This window comes from Mizuhopecten yessoensis, unplaced genomic scaffold (assembly GCF_002113885.1).
Source record: "Mizuhopecten yessoensis strain PY_sf001 unplaced genomic scaffold, ASM211388v2 scaffold9023, whole genome shotgun sequence".
NCBI classification, from domain to species: domain Eukaryota; kingdom Metazoa; phylum Mollusca; class Bivalvia; order Pectinida; family Pectinidae; genus Mizuhopecten; species Mizuhopecten yessoensis.
Window position 1 is genome coordinate 560,821 of NW_018407840.1, and position 20,228 is coordinate 581,048.

The 20,228-nt window shown below is 33.8% G+C and overlaps 1 protein-coding gene across 1 annotated transcript; it reads right to left on the reverse strand.

The window, feature by feature from the left end:
* Positions 1–4,523: 4,523 nt before the first annotated feature.
* Positions 4,524–19,579, reverse strand: LOC110457090 (SCO-spondin-like). Its single transcript, XM_021508190.1, has 11 exons — positions 19,348–19,579; positions 18,655–18,913; positions 15,268–15,466; positions 14,573–14,667; positions 12,244–12,293; positions 11,437–11,805; positions 10,734–10,921; positions 9,817–9,947; positions 6,488–6,648; positions 5,502–5,612; positions 4,524–4,666 (listed from the first exon to the last, which is right to left on the reverse strand). Exons 1-11 carry the CDS (start codon positions 19,529–19,531, stop codon positions 4,524–4,526), a joined length of 1,890 nt encoding a protein of 629 aa, XP_021363865.1. The 5' UTR covers positions 19,532–19,579.
* Positions 19,580–20,228: the final 649 nt, after the last annotated feature.

The window sequence follows — 20,228 nt, forward strand, 5'->3', positions numbered from 1 at the left end:
AGGTAGTTTGCGTAAACGCGAACTATTTATGAACAATTTACCGACTGCTTCATTGGATTTTTTATCTCATAAACTAAACAAAAAATGGTTAATCCTTATATTTGCAATATTTTCTTTTAACATCATTAAAAGAGGCCGATACAAGCCTTTACTTTGTGTAATCTGCGTTAAAAAATATTTTGACGTCATGTTAATCCATGCGAAACAGACGTTTGCAAAAGTCGTTGACAGACAGATAAACCCGGCCCACTTTATCCGTGACAACAAATGAAAAAAGTTCCCCTATTTCAATATTTTATTCACATAAAATATCCATATTTAACTTTGGAATAAATAATTTTATATTTGTATGAAATTGATGTACTGGGGCAAAATACTTAGTAGAAAATACTAATGACCGCGGACGTCGATAATATAAATGTGATGCGCCCAAAGGCGTGAAATAGATAGTGCTATCATTTCGTCGAGCGATAGTGACTAGCCTAGGCCTGATGGAAGTTAAATGTGCAGTTTTTGAAATTGCTGTTTGTAAGCAAACCAGGGGTCTGTACAGATGACATGTACACTGTAGGATGTGTATAAATCGTTTGTCGACCGAGTGACTGTTGATGTAACATTTAGGATGCGAGAAATTGGACCTACATTTCTAGGAAAGATAGCCATCGTTTCTGTGCCGACACTAATAGATCAGAGAGTGTAGCGTTTTTGTATCGACGAACAATCGCGACTGTAGCTTTTGACACTAGCTTCATTGTTATGACTGGTCATGAACATGATCTGTCTTGTCTCGAACCCGACAGCATTTGGTCTCTCGAACGCACGGTTGTCTTAATGCTAGCGTTTTGTTTGTAAACATTGACACGATGTTTGCGGAAAGAAGTCTGCCCATATCTACATATAATCATACGCGGTGAACTGGCTCAAGTTCTAAACTCACGTTTTTGAGAAATAAACAGACTTGCCTACACTTACGTTATCGATTCCGAAACAGTGGTAATTTTAAATATTTGCTTTTAAAACAGTAAAAGTCATGCGTTAATGTTCAGTTTGACTGCAGTTGAACAATATGATTTGTTGAAAACCACATGTCTGTTAGAAAGAGTGTAAGTTTCAAAACATTGTAAGGATGTACTCTTCTGTGCTTTAAATCACGTTCAAGTCGCGTTTTGATATCATGCAATGGGTTTTTTTGTAATATTAAACAAATAATGATCAATTTTAATTGTAAAATATGCATTTGAATAACATTTCAAACACTAGATACACGTTGTTTGTAGAACATTTTTACAATACCTTAAAGAAATGACAATTTTTCTTGTTCTTTAGGAAAGTTTCACCTTTTTTGACACTAGATTGATCGCAGGTTTTTATTGTAGTTACAAGTTTATTTTTGCGTTACAACTTTATAATGTTCAATAGGTCGAAACTTATATGCAACAGAGTGGAAAATTGTATATTTCTTTTACATATTTAGTGCTACTGAAAGACTTTTTATGTTTGATCCCGAAACGGTTAACAATACCAGAAATAATAAAAGGACATAAAAAATGAAGCATTTTGATCCCTCTCTTTTGTGAATTTTTTAGAAAGAGTTCAACATTTTCTTTTGATTCAAATTCATACATATCTGATAACACACTTTGGAGATATTGTGTGAAACCGCCCTGCAATTGGTTAAAACCAAAAAATCACATCGATTTAGAACAAAAACGAACACACAGATACATTTTGTTCATCCTCTGCTATGCTCTTAACTGTTCGTTTTTTCTCAAACAAAAATACATATAAGAGAAAAAAAGTTTGATACTGGAATATTTTGACTTCTCAGATGGTGTACATCCATAAGTGATGCATTCTATTAAAAATATCATAATATAATCATATATACATGTAACTATACAAGTTGATAATTACATTGTGATCTACGAGTCTCTATTCCTTTCTGTATCTAATTTTAGTATATGTTACTATGAAATCATTAATTTTCATCGGGTTTTAAATTTTGTGGATTAACTTCATCCACGAAAATTAGGTCTACGAAGTAATTATAAGTTTGATATAAAGCATTTCTCCGTTTGAGTGGATTTCTCGTTATCCACGAATTCATGTTCCAACGATATGGTGTTTTGTTGTGAAACCAGGGAATGTGGGCCACACGAAAATATCTGATTTCATAGTATAAAGGTAAAATTACATTCCATATACTGCGCAATAATTTCGGCAATACGTACGGCAACTCTCTGGTTCATCAGACCCATCACCACAGTCATCGTGACGATCACATTTGAGTGACAGTGGCAAGCATGCTCCAGACTGTCCACATCGAAAATGTGCTACATGCTCACATGGTCCTGTGTCTATAAATAAATAATTGAAATTTAGATCTTCATATGATAAGCAATGACCTTATGCGAAGTGGTTGCATCCAATCATCACTTTTAAAATAAACTTCCACCTTTTGTCACATAGCGGAAAAAACACCAAAGGTAAAGAAAGTATTATTGTGTATCATTCACAAACGACAAGCTGTCCGCAAGGAACAATGATTTTACAAGTGAACACAAATATTTATTATTATTGCGGACCGTAAGAATTGGCCAAATTGTATTCACCTGAATTTTTACATAGGAGATCCAAGGCGACAGCATTGATCAAATTATTCATAAAGGACTTAATAGTTCACCTTGAATATTGTTTATGTTGTATAATAACTTGCTGGTACTGATAAATCTTATTTTTTATTTACTGATGCCGTTAATATGAGATCAGATATCTTGTTTGTATCGGCCAAAGCGTCATACATATTTTGTGTGGAACCATTTTGACGTTATACTAGTGATGATATCACTAAGTTTCACGTATCGTACTTGAAGATTCTTGTAGAGTTGTACAAGGCCTAGATTTCAATAGGACTGGCCGATGACTTCAATTCTACTATTCCTTACTTCGCCTGCATCTAATTTCATGGTACAGTGTTTGTAACATAATCGGCAGAAAAGTTAGATTCTTAGTTTAGCAGCATACAACTTTTCACTTTCAAGTTCATTCAGCGACAATTCCTTAACATATATAATAGATAATAATGCACCATAATTAAAAAGCTATCAGATGAAATTCCAAAACAAAATAATGTTCTCTTAAATGAGTTCCATTTAAATCTCTATATTTTTAACTAGGATGTTTTCTTAGATTTCTTAACAAAAATAATCAGTCGACAGCAATGGAAGCTTTACATACCAGGTATTTCATGCCATTGATGTTTTTTGTTATTTTTGACCGTCAATATCGCGCAAACATAGGAAAATTGATTTCGATGTGTTATCATAAACATGTATTGTAGCACTATCTTTAACCATTTATAAATTTCAGTAGAAATACATTTCGAGGATAATACTACTTTTTAGTTGCCAGAGACAAAATCTAATGTAACGTAATATTATCTTCTTTTTCTATCGCCGAATTTATTGAAAAGTTTAGCAAGGCTGGTAACAAAAACCTTATCATGTCCTACACTTTTTTATCTTCACACATATCTACGATGTGCAGTTTGTATCGAACAAAAAAGCTATTGACATCGTATATGGTATTTGTCTTTAAGAGCCTTCAATCAAGGACTCTACACGACTTACAGGTCATTTCGCGCAGAACATACAATAAACATATACAAGAACGGATATATTACATTCAACCCAAAGGATTAAATTGTTTTAAAGATGCAAACACCATCAAGAGCAAACAAACCAAATATAAATTAAATCCTATTTTATCAAAAAGTGAATTTAATGTAAATAATTATATAAAAATAGCACCGAAAATGTATCACGCTAGCTTTTAATAGTCGTTACATTTTTTAAAAACATTTTTGAAATCCAGCACATTCAAATATAATATTTGACAGTAAATGGCTGATAAAAGCACATAAGTAAGGTTTGGTTTGTAAAATACAAGCGAGTATTAAGTATGACTTATAAGTAATCGCAAGAGTACAACTTCATCACTACAGTCTTCTACACGTGATGCACATAAGGCTATAAAGTTGCACTCTACCCAGTTACATATTTTTCAGTTGTGATTACACATGAGTCCTAAAAGGATGAAACAGTTATAAATTGCAGTGTCATTTCCTTATTAACATACTATATGTATCAACAAATTTTACAGGTTCAATCCCATATGTATGTCTTAAATCCTTCTTTGGGAATAAGCACATTAGTATATATTTTATTGCAATCATATTATGTTAACAATTATAGCAGTACTTAAGTTACATTGTTTTAGTTGTGATAGTACATTCACAATGATCGAGTTTATGTAATTTGACATATCCAATTGTATTATATTGATAATTGTAGCGTAGCTTTAGCTCTAGATTAACGGTTGTTTTAGTATTATGATGTCAGTTATAACTTTACTATAGTTAGATATTAACGATTTCAACAATTAAATATTAACGATGTTTTGATGAATTAAAATAAGAAAAAACTCAGCTTTCATTTAAAAGAAATATGAAATAGAAACTCCATTCAACTGGATATCTTACAATTGCAGTTCATCTCGTCAGACGTATCATCATGACAATCGAAATTTCCATCACATCGGAATGACATAGGAATGCAATTTCCATTGGCGCACTGGAACTGCTCTATTGTGCTTTCTTCGCAGTGATCTGCAAATGATTTTGATAATAAACATATATAATCTGTTTTGTTCAATCACTTATCTCTGAACAAACGTTCTTCATGAGACAAAACATGAGAATACTGAGGTGTCAATAACACAATAAAACAAACTCAAAACAAAAACAATATAAGGCAAAGTTTGAACAAAGGAGAGATTTACAAAGAGACCCATGAAAAGAAACAATGATAATAAGACCAGGTATTACATAAGGGTATGCGTCTTCCGCCATGTTAGGCAAATTAAATCAAAGTAATTTCACGTCCTCAAAAAACAGCCTGCGGTAGTAGTGACAACAAAAGCACAAGGCTCCCTTATGAGCGTAACTAAAACGATCAACCCTCATATCAAACAAAGAGATCATGAATACTGCATTTTATAAAGAATAACATATACAGACAAACTAATAACAGCATCAGTATTATCTTAGTAGAGATGAGATAATACAATATTAGCTACTATCAATGAAATATTTCAATCTAGTCTTAAAAACAATCTGGGTGGTCGTGAATATATACTTACATAAAAAGCTAACCATTTGAGTAATACATGTAAATGGATTGTATGTAATTCAGTTTTGACGATATTTACTTCATTTTACAAAAAGAAAAGCAAACTATATTTGTATTTTACCGGCAAGAAATTAATATCAACAGTTACAAGTTAGCATTTACCACGGCTTACTAATGTAGCTCAAGGTGGTAACGAGTAGAATTTACTTGTACACTATAACTCCAAAATCCTTTGGATTTCATATTTTTACTTAAGGTTTTGTACAATGTGGAAGGTGTTGTTTTTTTGTAATATGCCTTCACAATACTTACAGGGGCAACCAATCTCATCAGCTCCGTCCAAACAATCATGCATCCCATCACATTTTTCAGTCATGTTGATGCATACACCATTAAAACATGTGAATTGTCCAGGTTCACAAACTAAAATACAAAACAAATTTGAATTGAATTGAAATGCTTCATTTTATAAAGAAAAATCCTCAGGCATAAAAACAATTCATGTAAAGGAAGAGCTAGTTGAATTCAGCTATAATTATATTTTACTGCTTTCAAATACGAAACAGAAGCAAATAAAAAGGTCGATAGTCATCTGTTTCAAGGAGATACCTTTTTGAAAAAGAAAAAAATATATCTTTGAGGACAAGAACAAACCCATTGATGGTTGTGTTCTTATTATGATAAAATACATAACGTTAGCTCGGAAATATCAAGAAATAAACAATATATTAACAGGATGAGGGAACAGGCTGGCTCGGAATTTGTCGATTATCAATTAAGTCTATTATTTATATTTTGATACATTTTGGTTTTTCGTTCATGTGGACTAGTTTCAGAATAATACATTTAATAGATAAGTAATACATTAAGCTTATCACCAGCGAATCAATCAAGATGTGTTTGATAATTTGTTAATATTGTAACGAGTTGATTTTAATATGCTGCTGGTGCACATTCATACGTGTTTTGAGTTAACTGCTGGTGTGACCAATGTGTAATTCATCACCAAAAGGACATACCGCGCTATTATTCACGAAGTATAACAGCTTTTGAAAGTCCTTTTTGGCAATTTTACACACATTGATTTGCTGATGTAGTAATTGCAGATGAAGTGTGTGTTATGCGTTTAGAATATGTTTGTGTGTACAGAGACATGAACAGAATATCAGCTGTGATTCATGTTAAAACAAAACTGCAGTAAGTTTATATAAACATGACGAAAACAAAATACAAAACAATTACCATGCCCGATTGTATTATTGAAGAAAAAAACATTACATAATTTTGCATTGTCTTACCGCATTCCGTTTCATCTGAACCATCGCGACAATCCATCACTGAGTCACAACGGAAGATCTTTTCTATACAACTCTGTCCATCCGTGCAGCTAAACTGGTCATCTGTACAATTCAGCGCACATTCTTGGCCTTCACACTCAAAGCTGCCTCTGATGCAGGTACTGCAGATAAAAATGAAATGAGATTAGCTGACATAACAAACGATAGCGCTTTATATAGTATGCTGAGTTATGATTGCGTCAGCTTAATCTCCTTTATAATGTGTTCGTTGCATATTTCGTGAGTGTGCCATTTCATCAAGGCAATACTTGATTAAAATATGATAGTACGCTCAACTAAGTACGTTTATTAAAATTATTCAATAAATTTTATGCATTTTCAAATTAAATTGTAATCACTGAAACAGCTGAAGAAAAATTATCCGCTTGGTATCAATGAATATGGAGCATTTATTTGACCAAAGATTTGTTTATTTTTTTACAGATTTTACATCGTTGAAGTAGGTTAGGTCGTATGAATGCGTTGTCCACAGATAATGAGTCAACACAGAAACTAAAAAATAGATCCATCTCTTTAAAATTTCTCATGTCATAAAGTGGATACGGCAGTATGATACTACGTCCAGTCACATAACTAGAGATAACTATAAGCGATTGAGCTGAAGCGACTATGAATTGTTTGTTTGTATTTTGTGTCTTATCAAGAGCTATGGTAATTTAAGGACGTGCCAGGTTTTTTTGAAGGAAAAGTGCCTGGATAAAAATCACCGACCTGCGGCCAGTACCTGTCGACTGCCCCATGTAGGCCTCGAAACCACGACGACCCATATGAGGGGGGGTGGGGCTAGTGATCGTAGACTGTCAGACGCCTTAAAAAAATCGGCCACCGAGAAAAGGAACAAATAAGTGACAGGAGAGAAAATATTTAAAAAAAAAAATCCCCATATGTTTCAATGTGAACAGTAAAACTCGTTAATACATTGGGGTCATAGTATGCATTCCTCTTAGGATCACACAAAAAAAATTAATTCGATCAACTCTTTGTAACCACAAAGAACCTGCTGTTGGCATTTATTTATTTACAGGATATACCCATGTTAAACTGCTAAACAGTTTATCATACTTATTTACTCTCTGCAGCTCGTATAATTTTCTATCAATAGCCTGATTAATTCTTCTAACTTTTGTAGTTCTTTTGAGAGGACGTACCATACTTGGCAATTACGAACAATAGAAGTGTTATATGGATGCGGGATGGATTCGTGATAGCATGGACATTCATCAGCAGGAATACATCCGTCCTCTGAAAAAGGCAGGGTTAAAATTATGTATGGTACGACAGATTATGATTTCACGAATCACACGATCAAACATCCATAACAGTTTTAGATTTACCGTATGTAATAACATAGATTTAGAAATTGTGAGGTTTTAAAAAAATGAGTGCCCTTCATAACGGGTATTACAAAGTAGAATTACTCGTAAACAAAATTAGAAATTAATTATTTATGTAGATTAAATTTGTTAATTAGCAATTATTCATTCAAAGTTGAAAGCAATGCACTACCATCAACTGCATTGTTTATATAATTACAGCATCGATTGAAAATTTATTCTAAAGAAATGTTGTTTTTGACACCTATCATAACTGTAAATCAATTGTCTTACCGTGTTCAATAAATCCCTCTGGACACATGCATCCCTCAACGCACTGTGTTGTGTTGCAATAAGGTTCTGGCTCATCCCCAATGTTTTTGCAAGTCTGGTGGCATGGAGACATACATGCCGTGTATACTTTTCCTTTCTGACACATTATTGCTGTAATACATAAAACCAGGTAATGAAAACATTTGAATTGAACGAAACTTGATACCAGGTTACCCCTGTTGTGCTCGATTAAGTAAAGAATCACAGGTAGGAACATTTTGGTTTAAGCACAACGGAAACAAATCATCTCATTGTTAAAATGACATCCATTTGAGTGGGGATTGAACCACGTTCTGTCTCTAGGTAGACATTTGCTCTTCATCCTGCTGAATGTCCCTTTTCTCTTACTTCTCTCCCAAAGTTTAAAGTCAGGAAAAAGTTACATTGATAATTTAACAATATAGTGAGAAAGATTTATTTAGAAAATGTCAAGAAATAGCCCATAAGATGAGTTAGAGTATTAGAGGGGTTCTTCATATACAGGCCCTAGTCACTTTACTTTATATGTTCATGGTTCAAAGCAAGCGATGCTTTGGTTAGATTATGGACAGAAACACATTCCGGCAAGGTTAGTCAGTCGATCAGGTGTTTAATGTGGCTAAAATGAAGATTACATTCTCTGTGCTTCGAAAAGGGAGAATGTGACGCAAGTGTAAATACAACATAATAAAGCTGTGTAGGTTAGCAAATTATCATCGGATTTCCATGGGTTTTTTTACCCATATTACTTACAGTAACATTCTCACAGCATCAATAAGAACCCACAAAACCTTGCACTGCTAACAACTGACAGACAATTACATTTACATTTTAAAGTTGTTATTCATTTACTAATTATGCTACTACTTACGGCAAAATCGGGGTGAACGCCATTCAATGCTGACACGTTTTCTGTTACAAGCTTCGGCATAGTTTGCAATGGAGTTGCACAAACATTCACAGTCACCGCCATTGTCACAGCTTCAAGTGAACATAATCAACAATCATTGTAGAATTCTAACATACTGAGCGCAACAACAATTTTGTAAATTATTTTGTTTAACCACATAATAAATTAACTGCGGGAAAAAAGGTAAACACTTCCAGAGTAGTTTTTTTTATATAGACTGATTTCCGCTTTATTTTATTCCCTTTGCATCTACCACTGACCATGTTGCTTAATTAACAAAGTCGAGAAGGCAGGTTACAAGTAACAAATTCTGCAATATTTATGATTGGAGCCTTATGTACGGTTATATATATTTGGATGATTTACGGTTAGATATGTAAATTACATACGTATACCTATGAACTATGTTAAATTATATATGAAATATGTACGGTGAGATATTAGCATGTACAAATAGACTTTGAAACATGTACAGTCATTGAATGTATATACAGTTGATGTTTGTAAAGGTTCCAAGTATATACAATATCACAAACAAGCTGAAATCTTTGATAAAACAGATGAAACACTCATTTTGTAAAACCCTTTTGGAACATTTTATCATAAGGAAATTTGAAGATAATCAAGCAGTTGAAGTATTTCAGGATTTTCCTTGAATGTGTGCACTATTAATGTCTTTTCTCGATGTAGAAGATAACATGGTTTGTAATAATTAAAACTTAAAATGTATTTACCTGCAAGCATCATACAAACATTGATCATAATATGGTTCAACCGCTACTTCATCACGACAACGTTCAAAGAGTTCTCCATTGAGAACGGCACATTGTTCTTCAGCCCATTTCGTACGGTGACTAAGATGACCCTGCATAGAGAAAATCCACGTTATCACAAGCCATTCGGATTAATATGTCTCGCCTTTGCCCCGCTTTAACCATCAATGCACATATCAGAGAAACCTACTTAAACGCAAAAACATTACGTTAATTGATATGCTAACAAAGTCAATGGACCATGAAAGATAGGCTGCATTTGATGCATTTGATTTAGATGTACTACCTTAGATACATCTAAGGTTCAAGTTTGGTTGGTTTTGGACTTATACTTCCAGTGAAACTAACTTAAACGCAAAACAAACTTAATGTTGACGCCATCCGTCGCTGGAAAAGTAACACCATAGTTTCGCTTCCACTTCGTGGCGGCGAGACAAAAATGAAATTCAACAAGACAGTCATTATACAAGTTTCTTGGAATTCTGAAGTTAGTCTGAACAAATTTATTGTAAATTACGAACATGTTTGAAACATGGAATTGATATTATATATATAGTAGTGTTTTTTGCGAATTTGGAACGTTTCGGCAATTTCAAACATTCCTATTATTATTCAAATATGATCGATAATCTAGATTTCTGCTTCCAAAGAATAATAAGAGGAATTATCAATCAGTAAGAGTTATTTTTGGTAAATAATCGGCATCATAATTAGCCCTATCCCGAGTTTATCTTGGTATACATATTTACATTCGAAATGCCCCGCCCTGTACAATATTAAGAACTGATAACACTGTTCAATCGTTCATAATATTTGAAATCAAATCTCAAATCAATAGCCTAGCCTTAATCAGTAACACGTTTATGATGTATACGTACTTCACATGGTGTGAATGTTGTGGTCGAGTCGTCGGCACAAATCGATGATGTTTTATAGGTGTTTGCATGTAAATTGCCAGAAGAAGCGGGGCCCCCGAGATCATCTTCAGTGTCCTTATTATAGTTTCCACAAAGACCATCCATATGAGATTTCCATAATTTTCCAACAAAAATGTAAACTCGTGTTCCTGCTCGCAAAAACAAAACAAAAATCAATTAATTAAAGGTTTACAGACTTTTTTTACAGATCCAAAAACTATTCGGAACATCACCAAAGACACTTGCTTATCAAATCAATATTTAAAAGCTGCTATACATTTCATTTATAGTGGAACATATGTTAATTGAATGTTCCGCATATGAAAGCTTGTGTCAGTTAATTCACTATGTTAAACCTTTTTAATTTTATTTTTTACGCATACCATGCGAATGCTTTTAAAACTATTTATTTATATCTGTTTTTATCTTCGTTACGAACATGTTCGTTTTCAAAATTAAATAAATAAATCACCATGGCCCTAATTGACCACAGCTGTCGATGGGCCATTAAACACAAACAAACAAACAAATTATTCATTTTACACTATCACATTTACTTTAACATTGTCAATAAAGAGGACAGTATAATAGCAACATCGAATTCAAATGATTATATTAGAATGCAATACAGCATGGATTACATAATATCTATTAAATAACTTACCCTCGTCCCACATTATTGAAAGTTGATAATCTGGAATAGCCAAAACGGTCCAAGGAAACTCCACAGACAAATGGGCTTGATATTTTCCAATCGCAAACGAGTAATAGGAGGCCTCAACTTCTTTTTCGTCAACTTCAACTGCTTTCCCTCTCACCATTTTAACCTTAGCCGATCCCATTTTAAAAAGAACCATTCGAGAGCATGGCATCGAAGAAATGCCGCAATTCAAACGTGTGATTTGAACTTCAAAGTTCACCATGTCTTCTAAGTTAATTGACTTTGCCATTACATATGTGCAATCTCCGTCAAAATTGTAATCCACATTATCAAATGTTCTAAAATGAGGCCCTCCGGACACCCAGCACACATCTGTAGTTAGAAATAGGAACAGTATTTTCATATACATTTTGTTACTTAATAATTCGTCAATATTAGTGTTAGAGATAACATTTTACTGTCATTACTAACTTAAACATCAGTATTATACTATTATATATGCATAAACGAAATATATAAAAACATTTGTTTTTCTTTTTGAGCAGAAGATGGTAATTGTTACAAAATAAATCAAACCTCTTGGACTCTCATGTGTTCCACCTCCTGAACAAACGCAAATGCTTTGAACTACGGTCTGATATTTGGCCTACTAGTCTTCTACTTGAAATCGAATTATCACATTGATGAATATTTTAAGGTGGGGTACCGATTAGAATCATGATAAGCGAGATATTATACAATGAATGCAATGTAAACAAAATAAGTTGGGGGGGTTCTGAATATAATCATACAATATCGTTTATTACATACCTGGACAGTTCTTTTCTGCAATCACTACCCACTTGCGATTACTACATTTACTGTAAAACAGAAATAGGTATATTAAATACAGCATCAATATAATTATCTTACATGCCTACATTGGTAGTAAGATACTGGTGTGGTGTTGGGTGTGCAATGCAACCAGGATGTATAGGTTAAGATATTTGGTCTGAAGCAAACAATTAGAAATGTGAACTTGTTTGACAACATTTGACTCAATCTCTCAAGGCGACATGGGCCAAATCAGTGAAAGTTATTAAACAAATCTCTGCATAACAAAGAAGCATCGGATCATGATATTTCTCCTGTAGCGTGCTTGGATACAGAACACGCATGTGAGACATATTTTAAATATTCATAAGGCCGTGTGTAACTACGTCATTGTTGCCAGAAGAACTTTATTAATTCTAACATCCTTTAATCGCCGCAAAGGGAACATTCGCTGGTAAATGTAAAACAAAACGTGCAGGAATTTGATAAGTTAAACATTTAAATACTTAAGCAGAGGGAAAGTTTAAACATGGTTGTCATTGAAACCATGCTGAATTGAAAATCTCAAAAAGATAAGAACACTTTGTGTAGTATTTTTGTGTTTTTGATCGGCGCTTGTTGATTTGAATTAACAACACATTGTCTGAGGCCGGTATCGATATGTTCGAGTGTACCCTGCACAAAGGACTTGCTAATTACTTCAAAATATCGAAATATTTTGACAGTGGACAGCTCATTGTATTGGATTTTGGACTGACCAGGAATAACAAACATTAAAGTAAGCGTCACTAAGGTACGTTAACCGCTGAGCCTTGAGTTGATTCTTGTTGTGGATTTGTTTTGGAATGTCACTTGTTTAGACGGTTGCCTTGCCGCCATGTTTATTTTCAAATTACCATCACTTTGTGTGCTATTTTTCTTGGAATCTCCTCATAAGTTTCAACTGAGTTGGACCGGCATGAAGGTAGATCTCTCATTTTAAATAGGTACCCAGTACGGAGCTAAGATAGACCAGCGTTGCTGTCATTCGTTTTGATTGGCTGTACAAATAATAGGTTTAAAATCTGTAAATGGTAGTTTGATAATTGTGTGTTGAAGATTTAACGCATGTTTTGCTACGCTGTCAACAAATTCGTTGCCTTTAACTCCGACATGGCATGGAACCCATAGTAAAGTAGTTTTACATTTCTTTAAGATAAGAGAGATGCGTAAAGTAAGGTTAAGTACGAGTGTGTTTTTAGGATCTCGTAACTATAAACTTTGAAGAACAGATAGAGAGTCTGTCTTGTAGTCGAACTGAAGTGCAAGAAATAGCAGAACAGCAGGCTTCTGCCACTTTTTGACCTTCTTTGGAACAATCGGTGTAAACTTGTGTATGAAAAAGGTATTTCGAAAAGCATTACCGAAAGGAGGATTGGTGTTTTTCGGGAATAACACTGGATTTCCCTCAGTCATGTAAAGTTAAAATCAGAAGTTTGTATGGTCCATGGACGAACATCGGATATGTAACATGCAGCTATGTAAGTCAACTTTATGTTGAGTTCCTGCAGGAATTTTAAAACTCGGATACCAAATGTTGGCAGAAGTTTTGGCTTTTGCGTAAATATGTTTCAGTAGTTTGGGTTGAATACTAAACTATAATACCAGTTTTTCCTTCCATCATAAAGGAATGATTCATTCGCTTCCACGTAAAAGCTTTTTCCTGGTGTTATTCGAAAAAATCCAAGTCCTAGACGTAGCCCTCGGTTATGGATTGGGTCTAATCTATGCAGGTAAGAACTGCGCGCCGAGCTATATACCATAGAGCCATACTCGAGTTTTGTTCAATTTCACAGTTCGCTCCCCAATTATTACGAGAAAGGATTCGTATACAGTTTAACGCATTAGAACACTTATCTTTCAGATACATTATATGTGGTATGAACAAGATTTTCTAATAAAAAAAGGAGGCTGAGAAATTTGGTCTGTTTAGCGACAGGAATGTTAATGGCATCAAGTGTAAGATTTGGGTCATTGTGTACTTTTCGATTCTGACAGAAATGCATGCACACTTTTTTAATTATCTGTGATGTGTAGTGGATTCGTTTTACTCGTGATATGTTATACGATGGATTTCCTGTGAGGATTCTCAAGTTCTGTTGGCCAGCCATGTCTGGGACTTGTGAGCCCGAGGCAAGATTGTCCTCAGATACTTGCAGCCGAAGAAATATTTGCCTCGACAAATCGGATTACAAAAATATTCACTAAAGGTATAATAATTATAATTAGTTCATTCACAGATAATTAAATTTAGTTCATTCACAGAAATTGAAATCAGAAAACTTACTAGACTTTACAAGAATGCTCAATCTCCGTATTTGGCATGTGGTATTGATTGCGATTGTCTTTACATGGGCAGTTTTCTTTTGTTACACAGGTTCCCTGAAACAAAAATGCGATATGTTGTTTGTTTAAAAGTACAGTGTCCCAGAAAATTAATGAAGAATGTTCATATTTGTTACAGAAAAAAAACACTGAATTAATATAATTTCTTCGCTTTGCTGAGCAGGTAACAAAAGAGGATTTTATAACACAAATGTTTTTCAAAAGACAAAATATAAAGATCGAATCAATAGCCATTGAACAGATTTGTCATCGACAGGTGTGAAACTATTCAGTTACACGCATAAAAACATTTGTACAAAACATGCCCATTTCTTTCATAACATGAATACATCACACCTCGAAGGGACAAAATCAGGACCGTCAAATTTTTTGAATGTATGAGACTATACACTTCTATTTAAACTGAATCTTTGATGATCAGATACTTAATAAATACACAAAAACAACATTGATATATTAACTAAAGACTCTGAAAAGACAGGAATAAGCAAGAAATAATAATTTTATCATAAAATACCTAATTGTCTTCTGAAAATACAATGATCGATTTGAAGAAACGTAGATCTATTTACAAGTTGAAAACAAAAATTATTACACCGTTATGACGATATAGTTTTTAAGTATTTCGTAACGTACATCGGGAGTTTTATAATGGTTTTCAGGACACCCGCAGCCGTCATATGTCACATCCGACTCGCAGCGGCCCTTGCTGTCAAGCGTTTCACAGGTGAGTGTGCATCCGGATATTCCTTTCTTATATATTTGGTTTTTAGGACATACAATTTCAACATCACAGTTGTCATTTTCGCAATCCCATACCGCATTGTGACATGTACTGTAAAGGAAAAGACAAAATGTAACTTCATTGAGGACAACCAAAAACACAATTATTTTACATCTAAAAATAAGACTTAACAAGATGCCGCAAATTCGACCAAGCCTATGAAAGTGAACAAAACAATAAATTAGGTATGATTGTATAATAGGTTTAAAGAAAAATATGCAAGCCTTAAGTTACCTGTGATTACATTAGAGTAAATTCCAAATGCGTTTGGATAAAACACATCAACGAAATATGTGTATGCCATGTTCGATATGAAATAATTGAGTGATAATCAATATGGTGTAATATCAAACTGAGCTAAACATTTTAAAATCAGAAGCAATATGTTAAATTCACTCAGAGGTTTAGCATTTTCATAGAAATTAGAAAGAAAAAAAATCATATTTCAATAGTTATTTTGTATTATAAATGATAACATAATCGTACTACCACCAACCCTAACTTCCTGATCAACATAAACCTTATCCATAAACCGCAATACTCTTTACTGGATACTCATGAAGGGTTATCCATTCATCGCATGAGCATTACATGGGTTTACGTATATCAATAACATATATGTATATCGTACAAAGCCCTTACTATCAATAACAGATGTTTATGACGTTCAAAACCCTTACTATCAATAACAGATGTTTGTAACTTACAAAACCATGCTTATCAATAACAGATGTTAACATTGCACAAAACCCACTTGAATCAATAACAAATGTTTAAACTATACAAGACCCTGTCTATTAATAACTTATATTTTTACCGTACATAACCCTGTATATCATCATCTGATATGTTTATCAGATGTTTAAACCATACGTAACAGATGTGTATGCAGTACTAACCCTTATCTATCAATAACAGATGTTTATACCGCACAAAACCATGTCGGTCTATACCAGATGTTTATACCGTTAAAAACCCTGTCTATTAATTATAGAAGTTTATACCGCACATAACCCTATCGGTCTATAACATATATTTATACCGTACAAAACCCTGTCTATTAATTATAGAAGTTTATACCGCACAAAAATCTGTCGGTCTATAACAGATGTTTATACGGTACAAACCCCTGTCTATTTATTATAGAAGTGTATGCCGCACATAACCCTGTCGGTCTATAACAAATGTTTATACGGTTCAAACCCCTGTCTATTTATTATAGAAGTGTATACCGCACAAAACCCTATCGGTCTATAACAGATGTGTATACGGTACAAAACATTGTCTATTAATTATAGATGTTTATTCCGCACAAAACCCTGTCGGTCTATAACAAATGTGTATACGGTACAAAACCCTGTCTATTAATTATAGAAGTGTATACCGCACAAAAATCTGTCGGTCTATAACAGATGTTTATACGGTACAAACCCCTGTCTATTTATTATAGAAGTGTATGCCGCACATAACCCTGTCGGTTTATAACAAATGTTTATACAGTACAAACCCCTGTCTATTTATTATAGAAGTGTATACCGCACAAAACCCTGTCGGTCTATAACAAATGTTTATACCGTACAAAATCCTGTCTATTTATTATAGAAGTGTATACCGCGCAAAACCCTATCGGTCTATAATAAATGTGTATACGGTGCAAAACATTGTCTATTAATTATAGATGTTTATTCCGCACAAAACCCTGTTGGTCTATAACAAATGTTTATACCGTACAAAATCCTGTCTATTTATTATAGAAGTGTATGCCGAACATAACCCTGTCGGTCTATAACAAATGTTTATACGGTACAAACCCCTGTCTATTAATTATAGAAGTTTATACCGCACAAAAATCTGTCGGTCTATAACAGATGTGTATACCGTACAAAACCCTGTCTATTTATTATAGAAGTGTATGCCGAACATAACCCTGTCGGTCTATAACAAATGTTTATATGGTACAAAACCTTGTCTATTAATTATAGATGTTTATACCGCACAAAACCCTGTCGGTCTATAACAGATGTGTATACCGTACAAAACGCTGTCTATTAATTATAGAAGTTTATACCGCACAAAAATCTGTCGGTCTATAACAGATGTGTATACCGTACAAAACGCTGTCTATTAATTATAGAAGTTTATACCGCACACAAATCTATCGGTCTATAACAGATGTTTATACGGTACAAACCCCTGTCTATTTATTATAGAAGTGTATACCGCACAAAACCCTGTCGGTCTATAACAGATGTGTATACCGTACAAAACGCTGTCTATTAATTATAGAAGTTTATACCGCACAAAAATCTGTCGGTCTATAACAGATGTTTATACGGTACAAACCCCTGTCTATTTATTATAGAAGTGTATACCGCACAAAACCCTGTCGGTCTATAACAGATGTGTATACCGTACAAAACCCTGTCTATTAATTATAGAAGTTTATACCGCACACAAATCTGTCGGTCTATAACAGATGTTTATACGGTACAAAACCCTGTCTATTAATTATAGATGTTTATACCGCACATAACCCTGTCGGTCTATAACAAATGTTTATATGGTACAAAACCTTGTCTATTAATTATAGATGTTTATACCGCACAAAACCCTGTTGGTCTATAACAGATGTTTATACGGTACAAACCCCTGTCTATTTATTATAGAAGTGTATACCGCACAAAACCCTGTCGGTCTATAACAAATGTTTATACCGTACAAAATCCTGTCTATTAATTATAGAAGTGTATGCCGGACATAACCCTATCGGTCTATAACAAATGTTTATACGGTACAAACCCCTGTCTATTTATTATAGAAGTGTATACCGCCCAAAACCCTGTCGGTCTATAACAGATGTGTATACCGTACAAAACCCTGTGTATTAATTATAGAAGTTTATACCGCACACAAATCTGTCGGTCTATAACAGATGTTTATACGGTACAAAACCCTGTCTATTAATTATAGATGTTTATACCGCACATAACCCTGTCGGTCTATAACAAATGTTTATACGGTACAAACCCCTGTCTATTAATTATAGAAGTTTATACCGCACAAATCCTTGTCGGTCTATAACAGATGTTTATATGGTACAAAACACTGTCTATCAAAAACAAATGTTAATTCCGTACAAAACTCTGCCTATCAAACTTGTTCTTCTTTTGGCAGATAACAATACAAACTGTTTTATGTTTATTTTGCACCTTTTTGTATCAACCTTTATGTTAACTTACCAGTTGGTGCATCCATGGACAGCCACAGCATTTGCGGGAACATTTCCATTTGTATATGGGTCATAGCAAGGACATTCTTCAATATTTACGCACGTCAATTGGTTGCTTTCTGGTGAAAATAATCCTTCGTCAGGACATTGACATCCCGGGACACACATTTCGATACACGTCTGATCATTGAGTTGTACATCCAGACAATGTCCTTTACATATAGAGGAACACTCTGTGTATGTTCCTGATGTACACTCATTGTAATCGACTGGAACAGAAACGGACTTAGCCTTTATACAACATGTTTAGAGATAGATGTAAAAGGGCATATGTACGTTTGCAAGCAAATAAACAACTCCTTACTTAGCTTTGAACGCTTTCATTTCTGGTACTAATTTATAAATAGATTCCAGCACTGCTAGATAATTGCAGTTTTGTGAAAGTAAATAATAAAATGTATGGTTATTTCAGTTTTCATAGTAGGGTGTTATACCTTAGATTTATTTCGAAATGCTCTATATTCAATAGTTTATTTGTTCTCCTTCTTCGTAACATTATCAAACATTCCAACCAGAATAATTAACAATAACAATGGAATATAATAAAGAATCGGAAACATAAAATAAATTTTCAATCATTTTGATTTTTTTAGAATTTGGTAAAATAAGTGAAATTCAATATTGAATGTTTCACTGAACATACCACACTTTTTGCTCCACGGATCGTAAGCGTTCCAGTCGAGGTCAATGTTCATGTTAGACAGTAAGCATTGCATTGACATGGCAGCGGTTATTTCGCAAAACATGTCGTCTTTATATTGTGTAGATACTGCACATACGTCTTCTCGACACCATTTAAGAAAAGTATCCACAGATACAGATCCCATTGTGAAACATTCTTTGAATGCTTCACTACTTTTCAAGTTGTTACACAAAGAAATGATTTCCGGAGTCTGTGAAATGAAATGAAATTGTCATGAAGGTCATAATTATCTACATATCAACTTTAGTTTTTTGACAACAATTATGCAATTACCAAACTATACAAATCCATCGTGTTTATCCGCATAGAAGCGCACAGGAGGTTTTAATATGGGAGGAAACTGAAATACCCGGAGAAAAACCACGTGGATTGGCATGTGACCCAATATCTTTTCACATCCGATCAGATACTTGGACCCCGGTCATCTTGGTAAAAAGCGCCATCCGAACATCCTAATCGTTATCATTTGTTTAATGGTGTCAATGAGCTAAAAAACATAGTAAATAAACTGTCCTATCGTGTAGACTATATTCAGCTATTCAGCTATTAAATAAATGATAAAAATGAAATTACTTTATGATATTGTGGTCTTTCCTATTAAATAATGCGTCAATAAAGTGCTTAAATGTTGTGTTAACAGATCAGTCTGGATTTTTGTCCCCGAAATGGCTCGTCAGGGTCTAAGTTTCTCGTTTCGCTAAAACGTCATAATTACATAGATCTACCTGTGTTTATATTTCAAACATATTTATAACAAAAAAAGTAGACGTCGTTGAAATACCATTCATTTATATCCTTTTGATTACGATGCATATTATTCT